At 39.6% G+C, this 18,843-nt stretch overlaps 1 protein-coding gene across 10 annotated transcripts in view; it reads left to right on the plus strand.

The window, feature by feature from the left end:
* Positions 1 to 18,843, plus strand: part of TENM2 (teneurin transmembrane protein 2) — a 1,082,027-nt gene that overhangs the window by 797,437 nt on the left and 265,747 nt on the right. For all 10 annotated transcript variants that reach the window (XM_073355925.1, XM_073355927.1, XM_073355928.1 and 7 more), the window contains one exon: positions 16,861 to 17,095. In XM_073355925.1, coding sequence (XP_073212026.1) covers positions 16,861 to 17,095 — 235 coding nt within the window. The remainder of the gene's footprint in view (positions 1 to 16,860; positions 17,096 to 18,843) is intronic.

Below are 18,843 nucleotides of genomic sequence, written 5' to 3' on the forward strand. Positions count from 1 at the left end.
GTCTGTAGTAACCCCATCAAGGAGCAGTATTTTGATTCCTTTGATGTTGAATCAGACCTTGTGGATAATAAGGTTTCCAAGGTTTACAACTGGGTGGAAATGGCAGGTGAACACCTTATAGATATGGAGAAGATATTTTCAGAATAGAGTGTGAAAGTATTAAAACATAATGGATGCCCTAATTAAAGATAATTTTTGTTGCATTTAAAGAGTAGAAAATCTTACTAAGGCAATGTATATGGGTATACTAGACAATGGGCCATTTTATTTGCTGGGGAACATCTAGTTAATTCTGATTTATTTTAAAATTCTTTGCAAGTGTTTGATGCTTCCACTTCAGATCGTAATACATTTTATGATGGCTAATAAAGGTTTCAGTCCTTAAATCTATTTCTTCAGCTGGTAACATCATTCTAACGTTTATACTCTCTTATGAAAGATAACAGATGACTCAAGTTTTCTGGATAAAAGTGAAAATATTAGATAAAACAACACAAATACATAAGGAATTTGCTACTCTTATTTTTTCTGCTTTTGTCTTGTTTCCTGCCAAGAGTAAGTTAATTAAAGATGAAAAGCAAAAGTGTGTGTGTATAGATATGGTGATGCAAATAGTGTTCTTTCTTCTCAAGTTAAAAATAAGTAAGATTGCTGTGTCAATTCGTATAACAGGTCTGATATTGATCTACCAGGGTTTTTACTGGATTTTTGGGAAAGCTAACTGTAATTTAATATCTATTTAATTATTATTGGTAGGCCAATATGAGCAATGATCATTACTGTATGAGAGTAATACTATACACTGAAATTTGTATGTATTTATTTTTCCAAGGTATTTTTGAGGACTTATCTGTCCAGACAAAATGTTTTTGTCTACTGTTGTTATTGAATTTTTACATTTTTTCTTTAATGTTTAGTTATGGGTTAATGTCATAATTATTATGAAATGATAAATAAAAGGAAAGGGGGAAAAGGCCCATTGAATGTGAAATCTGGAGTGTAAAGTAGTTTAGCAGCACAGTATTTTTACAATCCAAGACTATAATCCACAATATGTTATTCTCTCTAATTACAGACCAAAGAGTGCCAGTAAATATCTCATTCATTTTAAAACACAAATTAATCAAAATTTTATAGTCTTTCTCAGTGGGTAATAATTAGCATTCTTGTCAATATTCGTTGTACTGTGAAGTGTAGTTTAAATGGAAGGTAGTAACAAGCTTCAGCACAGAGATGCACATACCTGTACCTAACAAGATTCTGAATTAGCCTGTTTAGAGAAGGTTTGGATGGGGGAATTTTCTTCTCCCCAAGATTTAATAATACTATATAGATAAACTTGGTGCTTCTTAAAAACCTCATGTGCCATATCTCCCAGGCCCCCTTTCTCCATATCTGTTGTCAACACCACTGTTCTCCTCCTTCAAGGTGGCAAGGATCAAGTTATCCTTGACTCTTCTTCGTTTCCTTTCCTTATATCCAGGCTCCTGCCGTATTCTGTCATTTCTCCTTCAACATCGCACAAATCTGCCCCTTTCTCTCCACTGCAACTTCTAAAGCATGCTCCATGCTCATATCATCTCCCACCCACACTGTACCACATTCCATTTCTCTGGCCTCTTTGTCTTTGTTCTCTTCCCTCGCCAAACTACACAACATGCTGCAGCTAGAATCATTTTCCTTGTTTTACTGCTCAATTTTTCTAAACTACTTAAAGGACATGATTTTGTTGCATATCCCTCCTGTTGTCTAATTTCTGGTTCAATTCAGCTTCCATTCAAGTCAATGGAAGTTTTGCTTTAGATTTGAATGGGAGAAGGAGCAGGGCTTTAGACTGTATGGTTCTTGGTTCAGGTATTAAATGGGTATTTTAATTTATTTTTACAACATCCTAAAGTGTGCCGGAGTCAAGAATAAAAAGAGAAAAATGTCACCCCTTCCCTGAATGCTGACCACACCAATGTTACTACAGAAAATATAAATCTCTTCCAGGTAGGATAAAATTCTGAAGGATATTTTGATCCACAACACAACAAATCTTACAAGTATTAAAAATCAAAGTAAAGACTAACTTGTCTGAGTCACTCTGATACTTTGATAGTAAACATCGCTTACTGATTTATCATATTTTTTTTAAAAATGTGTAGATGCATGGAAACTGATTCTCTGGAGCTGATGTAAATTTGTCATATCAGCTTTCAGTGCCACTGAGCATAAAGGCTTAAAAAATAAAATAGCCCTAAGGGGGAAAAAAATGCTTAACTGCAATGGACTTTTCCTTTCTCTAATGGATTTAAGCAATCCATACACATCTTTCAATGGAGATGTAAAGCTGAGGTCTTGAAGACTTGTGGTCATTAAAAATGCTGTTAGCACTTTTTGCAAGAGTGCAGATGTTAATCCAGAGGTTGTGGCCAAATTGCAATTTGAGTAATTACACTTTGCCCATCTATATTCCCTTGTGACTTTAATTGGATAAGGTTACGTAGTCGTCTTCACTTCCTATTCCTAAACTCTTGTGTAATATTGCTGCCATTATTATAATGGACTGAGCATGCCACTCCAGAACTGGCTTGATCTCAGTATTGCCTGGAGTGAAATGATCCTCATATACAGACAGGTAGAGGGGAAAAAAACACTATATAATTCCATAAGTATTACTTCTGTTGTATTTTCTATAGGTCTCAGAAATGTCACGGGTTTACTAGATGGTTGTGTTAATACCAATAAAGTGCAGCTGTTATTGCTGGAGTTTTTGCATTTCCCAGTACCCCAGGAAATATTGTAAGTCATGAGAAATACCTGTCCTGGAAAAAGAAAAAGGACAAGGTGAAAGAAGACATTTTCTTTACTTCTAGCATTTTTTAGATGAGAACAACCTTCCAAAAACATATACTATATCTATAATCGATAGAATTATGGTTTTTACTCTGCCCTTGACACTTGGATCAAACAATGTTGCCAACAGATGTTATGCCTTTTCAAGCATTTCACTTATTCTGGTGGTGTTGGACAGCTTTGATGCTAGGCTGTCTGCCAGCCTGACTGAAATTGTCTCTTTTGGTTTTAAATTCAATTTCCAATATATTTTTTCATGATAGAAAGGTAAAGATAGTGCATATTGTAAGTGGCAGCACACAGCTTATACTTATATTCTAATTGTGATGTCCCAAGCAGCCAGTTTGTGAGCAAACAGTGTCAAATAAGATGGCAATAAGAGTCTAGTGGATGAGAAATAACAGCACTTCTCCTCTTTTATAAACATACTTGTATACACAGGGAGGTTACTTGACAAAAAGTTTTGTTTAAAATAAAAAAAAATTGTTCCCAGAATTCTCTTATAGCTCCCAGAATGTAAAACTCCAGTGAGGCATACCCTGATTAAGCTGAAGTTTCAGCAAGATGTTAAGAGTTTGCTTTGGATTTTTTAGCCTCCTGCAATAGTCAAAGTTGTCTATAGATTATTACCTGCCCTAATCAAACTAGTAAATATTTACATCTCCCAGCTGGTAGTCACACTCACACTAAACTCAACAATGGTTAGGCAGTGGATATTTTGTGGCCTCTGCTTTTCATGCTGACCAGTATTGCCTTACTGTTTCCTTGCATGACCCCTGTCTGTTTGTTGTATTGACTGGTGGTCTTCTATTTTACAGCTAGATTGTAAGCCCATCAGGGGAAGGGACAACATCTTTGTTGTCTTTATAGTGCATATCACAATGGGGACCTTATCTAGGATTGTGGCCTTTAAGTTCAAACGCACTAAATAAAAACCAACCATTGGGCTTTTTTCTTGTGACAAAGTGCAGAGATCCTTATTTCCAGTACAAGTAAGGAATCTGTGTACCAATATGGTCTATCTATGTACTGATATGATCCACATGACCATAACATATGAGTGCCTCATTAGCATTAAACTCCCTGATCAGTTCTGGGAAGGAGCAAGAGATAGGGAGGGAGTGCCTAATCTAAAGCCTGTTGAAGGCAATGGAATGACTCCCATTAACTTTAATGGGCTTTGGATCAGACCCTCAATGCATAACCAGGCCCCAGATTTGTGCTCAAAAAGCTATATGAGATTAGCAGCATCTAGGGAGCAAACATGGTAATTGCAAATCTGGGTTGTACCCTATTGTGGGTTTTCTGTTTTTCTTTGTGTGTTCTGGTTATTTAAGATGTTTGTTTGTTTGTTTTTCTATACGTGTGCGCGTGTGCGTGCATACACGCATTCTTCTTATAACGAGTGCACTAAAAACCTCCAGGTTAAAACCATAAGAAGTAAACATGCCAACCAAAGAACTGGTCTTTTGTTGCTGAACTGGCTAATTCATTTCACAATCTTATGCTGCTCTCCATCATCTGTCTCACCGGCTTGAGTAGTAGAAGCAACTTAGCATGTAGAGTAGCAGCCTACATACAGAAATTTACATTAAAGTAAACTCTCTGCTAGTGTGATGAGTCAGATGACTTTCACAAGACTTCTTATACCAACAATTGGTGACCTTGTTGATCTAAGAAAGTAATGAAGAATTAAAAATAAACTCCACAACCTTTGGAAGAGATACCAACCATGTAATACTTGAGTTTGCTTCTCCGCAAGGGAAGCAGTCAAATATTTGTTTCTCATGGGTAATTATTTGCTTCTTGCCTGTGTTTAAAAAGAAAGGGTATTGAAAAGCCTGATGCAACATGACATGTGTGTCATATTTCATCAAGTATCATTTGTCATAACATGATGCAATGCAAAGTTGACATTCATCTGACTTTTGTTTATATAGTCTAAGAAACTTTTGTTACTTGCCCTATGAGACCTGTACCATGAGAAATTTTGGGGAGAAGGTCACCCAGATTGTAAACAATTCTGACTTCCAGAGAGCTTTGAAGTGGAATTGCTCTGGGAACCTTTATTTTGCCCTTGCCATTTGCTGGCACGCTTCAGTTATTCTTGGAATTAATGATTGGTATACATCAGAGTTTGTCTCCTGTCATTTGATTCTTAGGAGGCTCAATCTAAAATCAAAACTGTATTTCATTGTTATTTTGATCCTTTCCTTATGTTCAAGGATTGATATTGTAAAAATCCTCTAACCCAAAGAAAAGCCAATGAAAGAGCAATGGGGTAAAACTTAACACAATTGGTTTTTTTTCTTTCTGAAAAATATTTTCCTTTCTCTTCAGTTGTCCCTGAAAGCCTCCAGTTTTGTGTGTAGTGTATGCTATGACAGAGTCTCTAAATGCAATAGTATCAGATGGAATAAGAAGAGTTTAAATTTTTGATGAAACCAAGTGCTGAGGGATGATGATCATGCAGAGGAATAATAGAGGAAATATTTCCTGTTAGAAAGCAACAATCAACATGTCATCTAGGTTTATTAATAATTTCACTCCCAAACTTTTCAGTGGGGAGACTATGGGTCTTAATAGCATTGTAAAGGTCCTCAGGGCAATTGAAAGACCAAAAATCATTACTTTCCGCTGATAGGTTTTCCCTTCCCCGAGGATACGGAAATGCTCTAGGTAATGTTGATTTATTGAAATGCTCAGCTAGGCATTGCTCAGATCTCACTCTGCTATCTGCTTCTCTGACACAGTTATTTTCAAATAGTCTATCTTGAGAGACTGTTTTGTATAAAAAACATTTAATGGGTTTAGATTTAATATAAAATGATAATTTCCAGACGACTTTGGACAGTAGAAAGTAAGCGCAGTGAAGCTCCTGAAACAATCAAAATGATATATAGCCTTAAAGCACCTGTGACTAACATTTCTTTTACACCCATTGAATACAGTTTTGTATGCTAGCTAGCTGGGTTATGTAAAACCCAAAGTACTGCTAGGATAGCATCTTAGGGGGGACTACAGCCTGCACCTGACTCCTGAATTCCTTATCCTGGATGACAAGCACCTGGCTCCCCCTCTCATTTTCGGAATGAGCTGGAAAATATACCTACTCCTAATACAATTATTCTTACATCACTTTGACAATTTTCACACTCCCCCATGGACCATCCAGAGAGCAATCAGATTTTCAAGCTGTGCTCAGCTAATGATCTCCCATCTAAAAAATGTAACAAACCTAGACTTCTGGCCAAAACATTTCTGTCAAGAATCCTTTTTATATTGTTAAAGGGAAGATATTAACTTTAATTGGTTTTAAGTATTCGCCTTGTGGGATCAAACTTGATAAGCTTTGTCAGGGTTCTGCTGAGTGTGTAGAGCAGAGGTGAGCAAACTACGACCCGTGGGACCATCCTGTCTGGTCCTTGAGTGCCTTCACTGCTGTCCCACCTCTCCCGCAATGTCAGTTTGCCGTGCCGCCAGCACTCTGGGCAGCGTGACTGTAAGCTCCTGCCGGGCAGCATGGCTGCGAGAGTTTCCAGCCTGCCCCTGTGCGGTAGACTGCGTGGTGGCGTGGCTGGCTCCAGCCAAGCGGTGGGGCTGCCAGTCCTGGTGCTCTAAGCAGCATGGTAAGGGAGCGGTGTGGGGGGTTGGATAAGAGGCAGGGGATCCTGGGGGACAGCCAGGGGACAGGGAGCAAGGGGCGGTTGGATAGGTGTGGGAGTCCCGGGGGGGGGCTGTCAGGGGGCGGGGATGTGGATAGGGGTCGGGGACAGGGAGCAGGGGGGTTGGATGGGTTGGGGGTTCTGAGGAGGGCAGTCAGGGGGCAGGAAGTGGGAGGGGGAGGATAGGGGCGGGCTGTTTGGGGAGGCACAGCCTTCCCTACCAGGCCCTTCATACAGTTTCAGAACCCCAATGTGGCCCTCAGGCCAAAAAGTTTGTCCATCCCTGTTTATAGAGTATCTACTTTGGGAGAGAGATAGAAAGGACGCAACACTGTATTTTCCTGCTGTACAACATAGATGTATGGGCGAAGCCATAATTTGTATGTGGTGTAATATGATAGTTCATTCAACCTATCCATAGTGGCACCATACTCTAAGCATTAACTTTTGAAATAGAGTACCTATAGTTCCTGGAGCCACCAGTTTAAATCCCAGCAATATTAACTCAGTCTTTCCTTCACTCAGCCTCTGCAGGTAAACTAAGTGCCATGCAATGTGCTGGGAGGCAAGAAGGTAATTTTTCAGAGGAGATCTTCAAAACCAAGGGCCTGTCTGTTCTGCAAGGTGTCATCGTTCTTTTTATAAGAGAATACCGTTTCACCCAAGGTCCTTGGCCAACATTCCTTTTTCACAACATGTTGTGCGGGGCATTGATTCAGTTTCCTGCTTGGCTGCTACCCTGTTCTCCATTTCAGTAGTGGTGTAATTCCCACCATCTACAGTTGTGAAGACCTCTGTGAAAAAAACACTCTGTGCAGATGAAATACGTTATTTTACAAGATATAGATATGCTTTCTTCTCTTACCTCTGTATTCTCATATCATTCCTCTAACTGGGACCAGAACCACACCAGCTGAGTTAAAATAAAGTAAGAACACCATGCAGCATCTCTAAAGAGTATTTTATACCCACTATTATATCTTACATTATTGAAAAGCTGCATCCCTTCTCTCTAATAAGGTGAGGCTGGCTTCCTGTATATACCATATCTCTTTGGGTGAGTAGACATGAACAGCAAGCTTGTACTTAGTCCATGGAAGTAGGAATCAGGGCACTCAGGCTAGGAGCTGTTCCTGTCACTGAGAGTAATCACTTAACTTCTATGCCTCACTTTCTTCATGTGTAAAATGGGGCTAATACATTTGTGTTACTTAATGAATCACTTTTAGAATCTCACAGGACAGGTGTCATACCAGTGAAATATTATTATTAAAAATAATGCACTGCTTTCCATTAATTAATAAGCCAACATTTTACCTAGTTCATATACCATACAATGGTCTCTGAGATATTGTAGTTATTTCATAGCTCAGTATTTCCTTATACTTAGAATATCTCAGATACCACATGTCACAGTTTCAGAGTTAACTGACTCTTTGGCCCATCTCCTGGTCTTCCTGGAGGTTGCCAGTGTTAGGGCTCAGGCTCACAGCTGTCTCTTCTTTTGTGTGGAGACCTGGATCTCGTTCCCTCCAAACCAGGGGTTTAAGCTTGCAGTCCCTCTGCACCTTAGTATGATTTCCATAGCAGCTCTGATTGGGGTCCACCTGTGGTTAACCTTTCTCTAGGGGCTTATAACACTGTATACCAATTACCAACCAGCCTTAACAAAGCAAAACATTCTTAGAGTAAAAGTATTACAGAGAAAAACCCAAATGAAAATTCTAATATATATGCTAAAAACTTTACTGGAGGTCAACCATTAATCTTACGAGGCTCTAGTAACCAAAGTCCTTCCTAAACGCAGCCCAGATCCCTTTCTTTGTGTGTCAGTCTTTTGTGTTATATTTAGACTGTAAGCCCTTTGGGGCAGGAACAGTTGTAATACAAATAAATAATTAATAATGGCTATAGTCCACAAGTGGAAGCTGATATATTGTTGTTGTTATTTATTTGTATTATCACAGTGCCTAGGAGCACTAGTCATGGACCAGGGCCCCAGAGTGCTAGGTGCTGTACAAACACAGAACAAAAAGACATTCTCAGCCATTTGAAGCTTCCAATCTAAGTAGTGGCTCATAAGTTGCACCACACTTTGAGTGAATTTTCAGTGTGGATTGTACAGTGCTCATTCCATCTTTTCTGCCTCAGAATGCTGTAATAACAATGGAAATAAAGGCAAATGGCAAATGGTTTAAAGTACAAGAAATGAGCATTCATGACATCTCTGGGTGTCAGACAGATCTGCTTTTTTTAATAGCACATGTTAATAACATTTTCAGAGCATGCAGATTGTCCTCACATTGTGTTTAAACTTCAGCCTTGTGCCAAATAGCATGGGAAATTTTAAAAAAAAATAGAAAAGAAACAATAGGATTAGCTAGAGCTATAAATAAGAATCAAACCTGCAGTACTAGCTAAAAAATGTACAAGGGTATTAATGCTTATGCTTCAGGGTATAAACTGGTCATTGGGATCACTGGTCCAGAGTGATAACGTACTACATAATAAGATGCATTAATGGATTCCTATGAGGAATCCAGTGTTTAGTACAGAATACTGAATTAGATGTTTTGGTATGGCAGTTCCTTTCTTTAGAGAAGCAGTATGGTAAAGCTGTCTGAGCACAGAACTAGAAATTCATGAGTTCTAATCCTGGCCGACAGAGACTGAAACCCTCTGCATCAGTTTTACTATCTTACTGTGCATTTAGTATTAAATATTGGTTAGAAGACAATTATGTACTTATTCATTTGGAGGCACTACTGTATAAGGGGATTGTTTAAAGAGTCCTGTGCAGAGGATTAGGTTATGTGTCTGTGAGGAGATTGTTTCCTGACTCTCAAATGCTCATATATAATCATAGGAGCAAAGAGCAATGGAACATGAGTAAGGTGCAACCCATATGGCTTTTCAGGGGCTCTGTTGGTATGGAACTTTGATCCAGAAAAAAGACTGCTCTGTAATTTGACTGTGTTCGGTGATATTTCTCCTGATTCTAGCAGGATTTTAAGTAGAGCTTTGAGGTGGCAGATTAAGTTGCCTATCTCTCAAATCCCTGTGTTGCATGGTTTTTGCAAATTTATACAGTTCATGGGCCAGTGAGTCTCAGTGCTTGGAAAGGGATTTGATAATGTCAGAGCAGGAGTAGGATGGCTGTCTCATGTTATATGGTATACAGGCAGGAGGTGATGTTTGGAACCCAAAGAGTTGTGTGTACCCATGAAAACATACATAGCATTATCATTGTAACTGTATCACTTTGTGAAATCCAGTAGCAGGTTTATTATCACCAGGGCACATTTGCAAATGCTGCATTAGAACTCTCATGATGATGCTATGAGAGAGCAGTTTCTCCAAGGGAGCACTGCACTCTCTTTACCCACCACTGAACAGTCTCCACAGCAATCCTCCTGGCACGTATGATTTGAGAGTGGTGGGGGAATGGCCAGCTGCTCAGTAAATTGTGCCTAGAAAGCCCCCTGCGCCCTCCCTATGCATATAGGAGTATGGAGAGCAGCTGCTGCTACTGCAGCAGTGATTGTGAGCTGTGCAGGTACTCTACAGGTTTGAAGATGGATTTAATTTTAGACCAATGATGTAGCTTAACCATAAATAGTCCAGGTTTCTAATTGTGTTATCTAATGTGGAAATAAACAAAGCAACGTTATTCCTAAATTTCCTCTTTGAGGGTCTGTTCCAAAGCCCAGTGAAGTCAATTGGAAGACTCCTAGTGACTTCAGTCACACCCTCTCTGTTAATTAGAACACAAGTAAGATTGGGGTACTTACTATTCATAAAGTGGAATGCAAACTTGCCCATTCCCCTCAGTCTCCAAAGGCAAAGTTGTAGATAGATGGTGTACTGAATCTTGGATGCCAACAATGTTTCTTGAAGGATCATATCCCCACTTTAAAGTTAGATTTTTAGAAATGTTCAACACCCATGGCAGCTACTACAATTTATAGGAATTGTGGATGTTTGTTCACATCTGAAACTCAGGTCCAAAGACAAGAAAGCTGTTTTACATTTCATTTTGTATGTCCAGCTCTCCAAGGTTTTTTGTTATTTAAAACAACCCTTAACTGGGATGCGAAGAGGGGTATAAAATAAAGTTATACCTGTAGTGCCGTCAGAATTGGCTTCCTTTAATGGTTTGATATAGTTTGTGTCAATGCCCAGCTGTGCAAGAGCTTTCAACACTGCATTGATCTCTACGCTGTCGAATGCTTTTTCGTAGTTGATTAAGGCAATACATAAAGGGAATTTGCATTCCCTTGAGCATTCCAATAGGCTGGTTTATAGTGAAAATATGGTCCATTGTGCTGAAATTCCTTTGAAAGGCTGCCTGCTCTCTCAGCTGCTGCTTGTCCAGAATCTGTGAGAGTCGGTTTGTTATTATTTTGGTGAACAGCTTGTAAATATGTGAGAGCAGGCATATTGGACGATAGTTCTTTAGACCTTCCCAGCCACCCTTCTTGTACACCAGAATGGTGTTGGACTCTTCTAAATCTTCTGCATTTTCAAGTAATGGCTAAACCTCTGAGCAAAGGTTTCCCAGAGGTCTTGGCCTCCAGCTCTTATTTCGATTGTCATTCCATCTTTACCTGGGGCTTTTCCTTCCTTCATTTGGTGAACTGCATGTCAAACTTCGGTGACAAGGACTGGGAGTACATGCTTGTTGGTCTTTTGAAGTGTTGTACTGGGACATTCGTCTGAGACGCGCACAGTTCAGTGCAGAAATCTTTGCAGACCGCGTCCATCCCTGTTCTGTCAGTTGCTCATTTTCCATCCCTGTTCTTCTGTGCCATTATTGTTGAACTGTACAGTGTCAATTACCTTTTGAACTGTACAGTGTCAATTGAGGCTTCTGCAATCTTCAGTCGTCTTTAAGAGCCTTTCATTTCGGTACGTGTTGAAGTCCTCCTTTTAGTCTTCTTCTTATCAACTTACAGAGGAAGGAGTACTCAAGTTTGTCATTTCGCTTCATATTCCTCTGCTTCTGTAGCAAGTTTTGTGTTTCCTCTGAGATTCTTCCCTTCGCTTTTTTCAGTCTTTCTTTCTTGGCTAATTTCACGCATTGCCTCAATTTATCAGTGAAGTTTTTATAATCCTCATCGCAGTTATCTATAAGACTCCAGACTTCCTTGGAAATGTTCGCTTTCAAGATTGCCTCATCAAATATTTTTGGCCTCTGTCTCTGATATGCCATCTGTAGTGCTTTCTTCTCCACCTTTTTGTTCAAGTTGAGCCGTGCTCTGAGCAATGGTCACTACCAGTTTTAAATGATAGTACTACTGAGATGTCTTGTACAGTGCGCTGCTTATTGATCACAATATAGTCGTTCTTATTCTTCACATTGGGCGCAATCCATGTCCACCTCCTCTTGGCCTTCTTCTTAAACCAGGTGTTACCAATGAACATTTCTTTAGTCTCCGCCAGAGTTGCCAGTCGCTCTCCTCATGGATTCCATTCACCAATGCTATATCTTCCAATGAACTTTTCACCTTCTTTCCATTTTCCAGCTTTGGCATTGAAATCTCCCATTGTGATCATATATGTGGATTTTTGAGTAAGGGTTTCCTCAAGCTCCTCATAGAATTCTTCCACATCGTCATCTTCACTTGTGCTTGTGGTAGCATAGATCTGAATAATCTTGAAGGTGCTGTTCTTGTTCAGTTGGAGGTGTAGCACTACGATGTGCAATGACTTGAACTTGCAGGAGATGATTTTTAAGACCATTCCTTGTTGATGAAGCCGATTCCTCCAACGGTTCTCACATCTTCTCCTTTTCCCAACATGATAGTACTTTCGTCTCCTTCCTTTGTCGTGTTTTGCAGAGACCAAGGATGTCGCAGGCTGTCCTTGCCTTCTCCTCCATTAAATGGTTGATCGAATTGTCTCTCATCAGTGTCCTGCAGTGCACACTCAGAGGGCAGTCCTTTTTCTGGTCCCTGAGATTCTTAGCCTCTCGTCAACTGAACTCCCACCAAGTGTGAAACAAGGAGACACAATTTCACCAAAACTCTTCACAGCCTGCCTCGAAATGATAATGAAGTGGATGAATTGGAAGAGTGGAATCAACATCAACTGAGAGCAGTTAAACCATCTCATATTCGTGAACGATATTATGTTGATGGCCGAAAATACTATCAAACTACAGAAAATGCTGCGAGAATTCAACACAAAAAGCAGTCAAGTCAGACTGAAAATTAACCGTTGCAAAATGAAATGTATGCGGTCTTATACCTCGCTAAAAGCCCAAATAACAATCAAGGGAGAACAAATAGAAGAAGTTGAGCAATATGTCTATTTAGACGAAGAAATTAACATGTGCCATGATCAGGAGGGTGAACTCTCGCGAAGAAAGAAAGCAGGTTGGTGCACATTCCATTCTATCAAGGATGTCCTCCAAGGAAAAATCAACAAGCCAACACAAGCCAGCCTCTTCAACTCAACGGTACTGCTGGCAATGTTGTATGGCAGTGAAACATGGGCGCTGACGAAGACAGAGGAGCATCAACTATCTGTCACGGAGAGGGCAATGGAAAAAAAATGCGATGGGCCGGGCATATAGCGAGGCTCACTGACAATCGATGGACTCCAGCTGTCGCCAACTGGTACCCACAGGAACTGAAACGACTACTTGGCTGACCTCCAAAGAGATGGGAAGATTTTTATCGTGAAAGGACATGGCCGCACATGGAGAAGGAAGGCCAGGATATAAGAAGAATGGAGGACATGTTGTGATCAGCGCAATCTATATGAGGCTGAAGGACCAATCGATCAAGATGATCAAAACAACCCTTCCCCTGCCACCGTCAAAACACCTGAGATTAAATAGTACATAAACCTCCTAATTGATGTAATATTTGAGGAAGGGCATAATTCCCACAGCTTTTCTTTTTCCAGAGCAAACCAATATATTTGTAGCTGCTGTATTTAAAAAAAAAATCCTTTCCTACTACACAAAGTTATTTGTAGCGCATCAAGTTATTTATCATCTTTAGGCTTCCAACTGCTGTGGCAATAGCAAGAAACCACTGAGCATCACATATTGAAAGACACAGTGTACCAATCCTTCAAGCTGCTGATTCTTGATTACATGAAGAGTGATACCCCTCCTTGAAGTTCCAAGACTAAGAAAGTCACAGCTGTTGTTGCTGTGGTTACTACTAGCTTCAGCCAAGGTGCCTATACAGTAAAAGTATATAAAAGGAGACGTTTATTTCCAAATGCATATTTTGAATCTCTGCAAAGTTCTGGGGTGTTCAAAACCCTGAGTCCAGTTTGGGTCTAGCTCTATGAAAAAGCAAGTCCTTCTTTCCAGGACATTTACAAATACACGTTTAGTTTAGTTACTTATTTGATTGTTCTGTACTGTGTGTTACAATGTTCTTGATTTGATATAAAAATGTTTTGAGATTTAATCTAGTCAATTCCTGTATATAGTTTTGTATTTAAATAATATACTTGAACTAAATTAAATGTATTCTTGGGAACTTGAACTTAACCTACTGCCTCCTTAATCTTGCAGTCTTGTAGAAATGTTTTTTATTAGTATTAATGTATTGACTTTACTATTGACTGATTTTTTTTTAAAAAACAGCGTCTAATATTGTGGCTGAAAATTTGCAAGGTTCATAGAGAGATTCTCTGTTGCAGCTGGCAAGGCTGTATGTCTCAAAACTGAACTTTACAGCAAAACACTATACATAGTTACAATATATCTTTTCCATGTTTATCCTCCCCTGCCACACAAAACTAAGGGAATTGTTTAGTTTAAGTGATGAAGTCCATTCATTTTCAGACAAGCAGTTAAGTGTTTGATGAAGTCAATGGGACCTGAGCACATACTTAAAGCTAAACATATGTTTAAGTGCTGTCCTGACTAGAGATAGATTTAAGCGTGTTCTTAAGTACTTTCATGAATCTGAGTCATTATGAATGTACCATCTAATAACATATCTAAAATATACTTAGTCATTTAAAACTAGCACACACCAAAAAGAAGGTATTAACTTTGTTTCCTTTTATAGGTGTGAACTAGACCGACAGTATTATGAGATATTGTTGAGAAAGTACATAGATTAGTATATGAAAAAGAGATGCTGCTTCAGAAAATAGGTTGATTGCAGAACATATGAAACATTGGACTTCCTGAAGTAACTTTTAATACATAAGTGCTCAAATTTGCATTTTATCACTCACAAAAATCCATTTACTGAAATCCAAATTAATGTGTTTTGTTCAATGCCAAAATTCAGACTTTGGGAAAATAGTTCCACTGGGCTCATCTGTACTTGGATATTATCCAAACACATTGCCTTCCTGCTTAGTCTGACTCTGTCCCCTTTCCAAGAAGTGTACAAGTACCTAGAGCACAATGTGTAGATTAAGCATTTGATGTATAATAGTATGTTAAGTTAAACCACCTTCTTCAGACTAGTACAGGAAGGATGAAGCATTTTAAAAATATGTAGGGCAGAATTAATAGGGAAGAGAGCACATGTGATGAACTGCAAGGATGCACTTGTCCAAAGTAATAGACATTCTGTTAGAATAAAAATGAGAAGATATGCTATATGCTATTTAGGATATGCTATTTCCATTTCTTAAGAGACACTATCCAGCAGCTTACCGTACCATGTGAAGTATAGGATTTCTTTCTGTTATCATTCACTTTTTAGAGAGTCTCCTCATAGGGCAATTTTTGCTTATGCAAGTAGTCACAATAAAACCTACCCGTTTGTTTCTGTCTCATCTGCCCATCACTGTGGTCTCTAAGGGCCGCAAAAATACTTAGGAAAATCAACATTTCTCTCCAAAGGACAATATTCCCCACCGCTCCCCTAATTATGCTATCTTGAGTGAGGTGGTTCTTGTGTGGCAGGCAGGGTGCTTGGAGAATCCAATCAGGAGCGGTCACTTTGCACTCTATAGCAGAATGCACTCTGTAAGGTGGAAAGGAAGGAGGGAAGAAGCATGAATCTACCACTGTCACCTTTGGGTTGCCTTGTGCCATTGGTGGTGGTAGCAGCATTCCCTCTTGCACAAAAAGGCCTCAAGCTGCAGGATTCTGGATGTCACCTGTACAAGGTGATCATGGAGAGAGGGTCCTTTGTACCCTCTCTCCCTTGCATAACTGCACACCATTGGCCAGATTCTGTCTTTGAATAGGCAGTCTGTTCTGGTCATAATTTCCAAACTTAAATGCCTAAAATGAAGCCCTCAAATCCATATTTAGGCTTCTGGCTACTTCTGATTTTCAGAAATGCTTAGCAGCCTTTGAACAGGTGATGAGAACCTCTGGAAAACAAGTCACTTATCGAGGAGTTTAACTTTAGGTACCCAAGTTTGAAAATGTTGCACTTAATTAATTTACAATTAATTGAGAAGAGTCTTTTTGCCATACTTCATAGTTCCGCGTGAAAATAGATCAATCTGCTGTAAACATTTTCCCCAGTGATGTTTTATTTTATTGTTTGAGTCATTAAATCCACAATGTGCTTCATAAAGTCTAAAAACAAACATACATCAATATAATTGTAATTTTGCTAATTTTACTTTTTCTAATTATTATTCACTAGAAAACTACAAATTAATGTAATGATTAAGACATGCAGTTACTCCACTTACTTGTGGATTAACTTGTATTTTTCATCTCTTTCATTAGTTTTATTAAAATTTTAAAATTGCCAGAACATATGGAATTTCATTAAATAAGCTTGTTTACCATTATGTGTTTATTGTTAGAAAAGTGACTCTATTGAAATGATACTTTCTCGGCCATTATATTGTCTTCCTGTATATTTTTGAATTTTATCTGCTTACTTACTGACTAAAACAAGTTTTTATTCCCATTATCAAGGCAAAGCCATCTCAGTCCTGGGAGAATGAACTAGATTTATTCCCCCCCCCCCCCCCCCATGCATCGTCAATGACATTGTTAGCCACATTGCAGTGAGAGAAGGAGGAACAGCAGCATAATGTTCAGATTTCACACAGGGTTTGTGGTACTGCCAGTTAGAAAAATTGGGCCAAAGCCTGATCCCATTGAAGTACATGAAGGATTTGGCCCATCTTTTTCATTGTAAAGTGTACATATTTGGGGCCTGATCTCTTCTCCCTGTACTGGTAGAAAACCAGCATAAGTGAAAGAAGAATCAGACCCTTGCCCTGGGGGTTTTTAGGAGATATTAAGTATGGAACTCCCAGTGTCATTTTATCATCATTTATCTAACTGCAACTATGCTGTAAGGGGTAAATTTTCAAAAGGCCTAAGGCTTGTTGAAGCTATGGGGCAAAAAAATCTGCCATCAACAGATGTTGATGATATTTCTCTTTTTTCTTGCAGGCCCTTCGAATCACCACAGCCAGTCAACACTGAGACCACCTCTCCCACCTCCTCACAATCATACACTGTCTCATCATCACTCCTCTGCCAACTCCCTCAATAGGAACTCTCTCACAAATCGGCGGAACCAGATCCATGCACCAGCTCCTGCACCAAATGACTTGGCCACTACTCCTGAGTCTGTGCAACTTCAAGACAGCTGGGTACTCAATAGTAATGTTCCACTTGAGACCAGGTAGGTCGCAAGGAATGGTCTTCAGTAGGACTGCACTAAAAATACACCGTATAGTCTCAATTATCTGAATGTCATGGGGACGTTGAATAAGATTGGATAAATGAGATTTCATACGATTGAGGGAATTTACAGTACAGGTTTCGGATAGCAGGGATTTTTGGTTAATTGAGACTTGGAAACTGAAGCTGCCTTATACTGAAAGTACTGCAGTGTTACATAAACATGTATAAAATCAACTGCATTGAAAAAGAACAGCTAAGAAAATACATATGAATTTGGTTAAAAGAAAAGAAATATATTTTATTAACATTATGTCAATTCATCTTTTACCTAACACAACATAAAAATATATATTTAGTTTAGAATAGCTGTTATTCATTTGGCATTGATAAATGGACAGCTAGACATCTCTTTGTTTGTCTCTTATTTTAATATTTGTTTATTCATTCAGACAGCTCTTGTGTACCTAACTAATAGAATTAGCATAACATATTTTTACTCCAAAGCTCAGGGGGAACTTATAAGAGTATATTGACTGTCACTGATAAATTATGCATTTGGCCTATCCTGAAGTAATAAATGAAGACTCATTTGAAATTTAGTGTTTTGGGAGACCTTTAGAAACAATCCCTGATTCAAGGTTGACAGAAGTATAATTTTAATTTATATTTAATCCAACATGCAGACTCACTTTAATCCCTCCCGTGCACACTATCAGCTTGATGCCTGTGGGGCACACAGTTATGTATAAAAGAAAAAAAAAGTGCAACACTTACGATCGCCAAAATAAATCAATACAAAAAGACATTTTCTGACATATTGCATTTCTAAACATTCAGTTTCATTGTCATTTTTTTTTATCTTAATTGTAACTTGTGCTTTAAATATCAGAAACACTGGCAAAGCTGGTCTCATGGAAATTAGAACTTGCAACTGTGGTGATACATCTGTTCACTGGCACCAACCCACTGCTCTTTCTGCCCACTCCTATCTTTCGAGTGGGCAGGCTGGTTATTGAAACATACAGGACTTATTTGAGGGTGTCATAGAGCAAGTGTCTTGTATCTGCAGTTGTGGGTGCCCATAAGAATAGATTAGAAAGTTATTGTACTTTAAACATTTTGGTAAACATAATTGTAGTGTCCCTCACTCTCAAATGGGGAGGGAGGCCACTCCACCTCACTACAGGCGGGTAGTAATCAGTCTATGGGGAAGCTCTGGCCCTCTGGGGTGGAGGGGGCAGAGTGCAAACAGTCTTTAGCCCACAGCCTTCTGCCTGGGACAGACAGCAATTAACAGTCTATCGTGGCAGTCTATAAGGAAGCTCTGGCCCTATGGGCGGGGCAGAGCCCAAGCAGTCTTTAGCCAAGAGTCTTCTGCCAGGGGCAGACAGCAAGCTGTCTATGGCCCAGCTTCCTGGCTGGCCTAAGGTAGGTGGGCTGCCACCCTGGGGATGGGGTTGGCAGTAAGGGGACCTGGGCTCACCCTACTCCCAGTCCAGGGCCCTAACAGTTCCAGGGAATCCTGCCACTGGGTCAGTGGGGATCCTGCCAAAACACGCTGACTCACTCTCTGGCAGCAAAACCTGGACTAAAATCTGGTTCCCCTTGATCACTCTCTACCACAGCCTGGGTGTAGGGGGGCTCCATAGTCCAAAGGTCCTCTGTCCCCTCTGGTTACTCGGCAGCCAGTAGTCCCCACAGCTCCTCGGGGCACTTGTCTGCCTTCTCCGACTGCAGGGCATAGCT

This window comes from Lepidochelys kempii, chromosome 8, assembly GCF_965140265.1.
Source record: "Lepidochelys kempii isolate rLepKem1 chromosome 8, rLepKem1.hap2, whole genome shotgun sequence".
Lineage (NCBI taxonomy): Eukaryota > Metazoa > Chordata > Testudines > Cheloniidae > Lepidochelys > Lepidochelys kempii.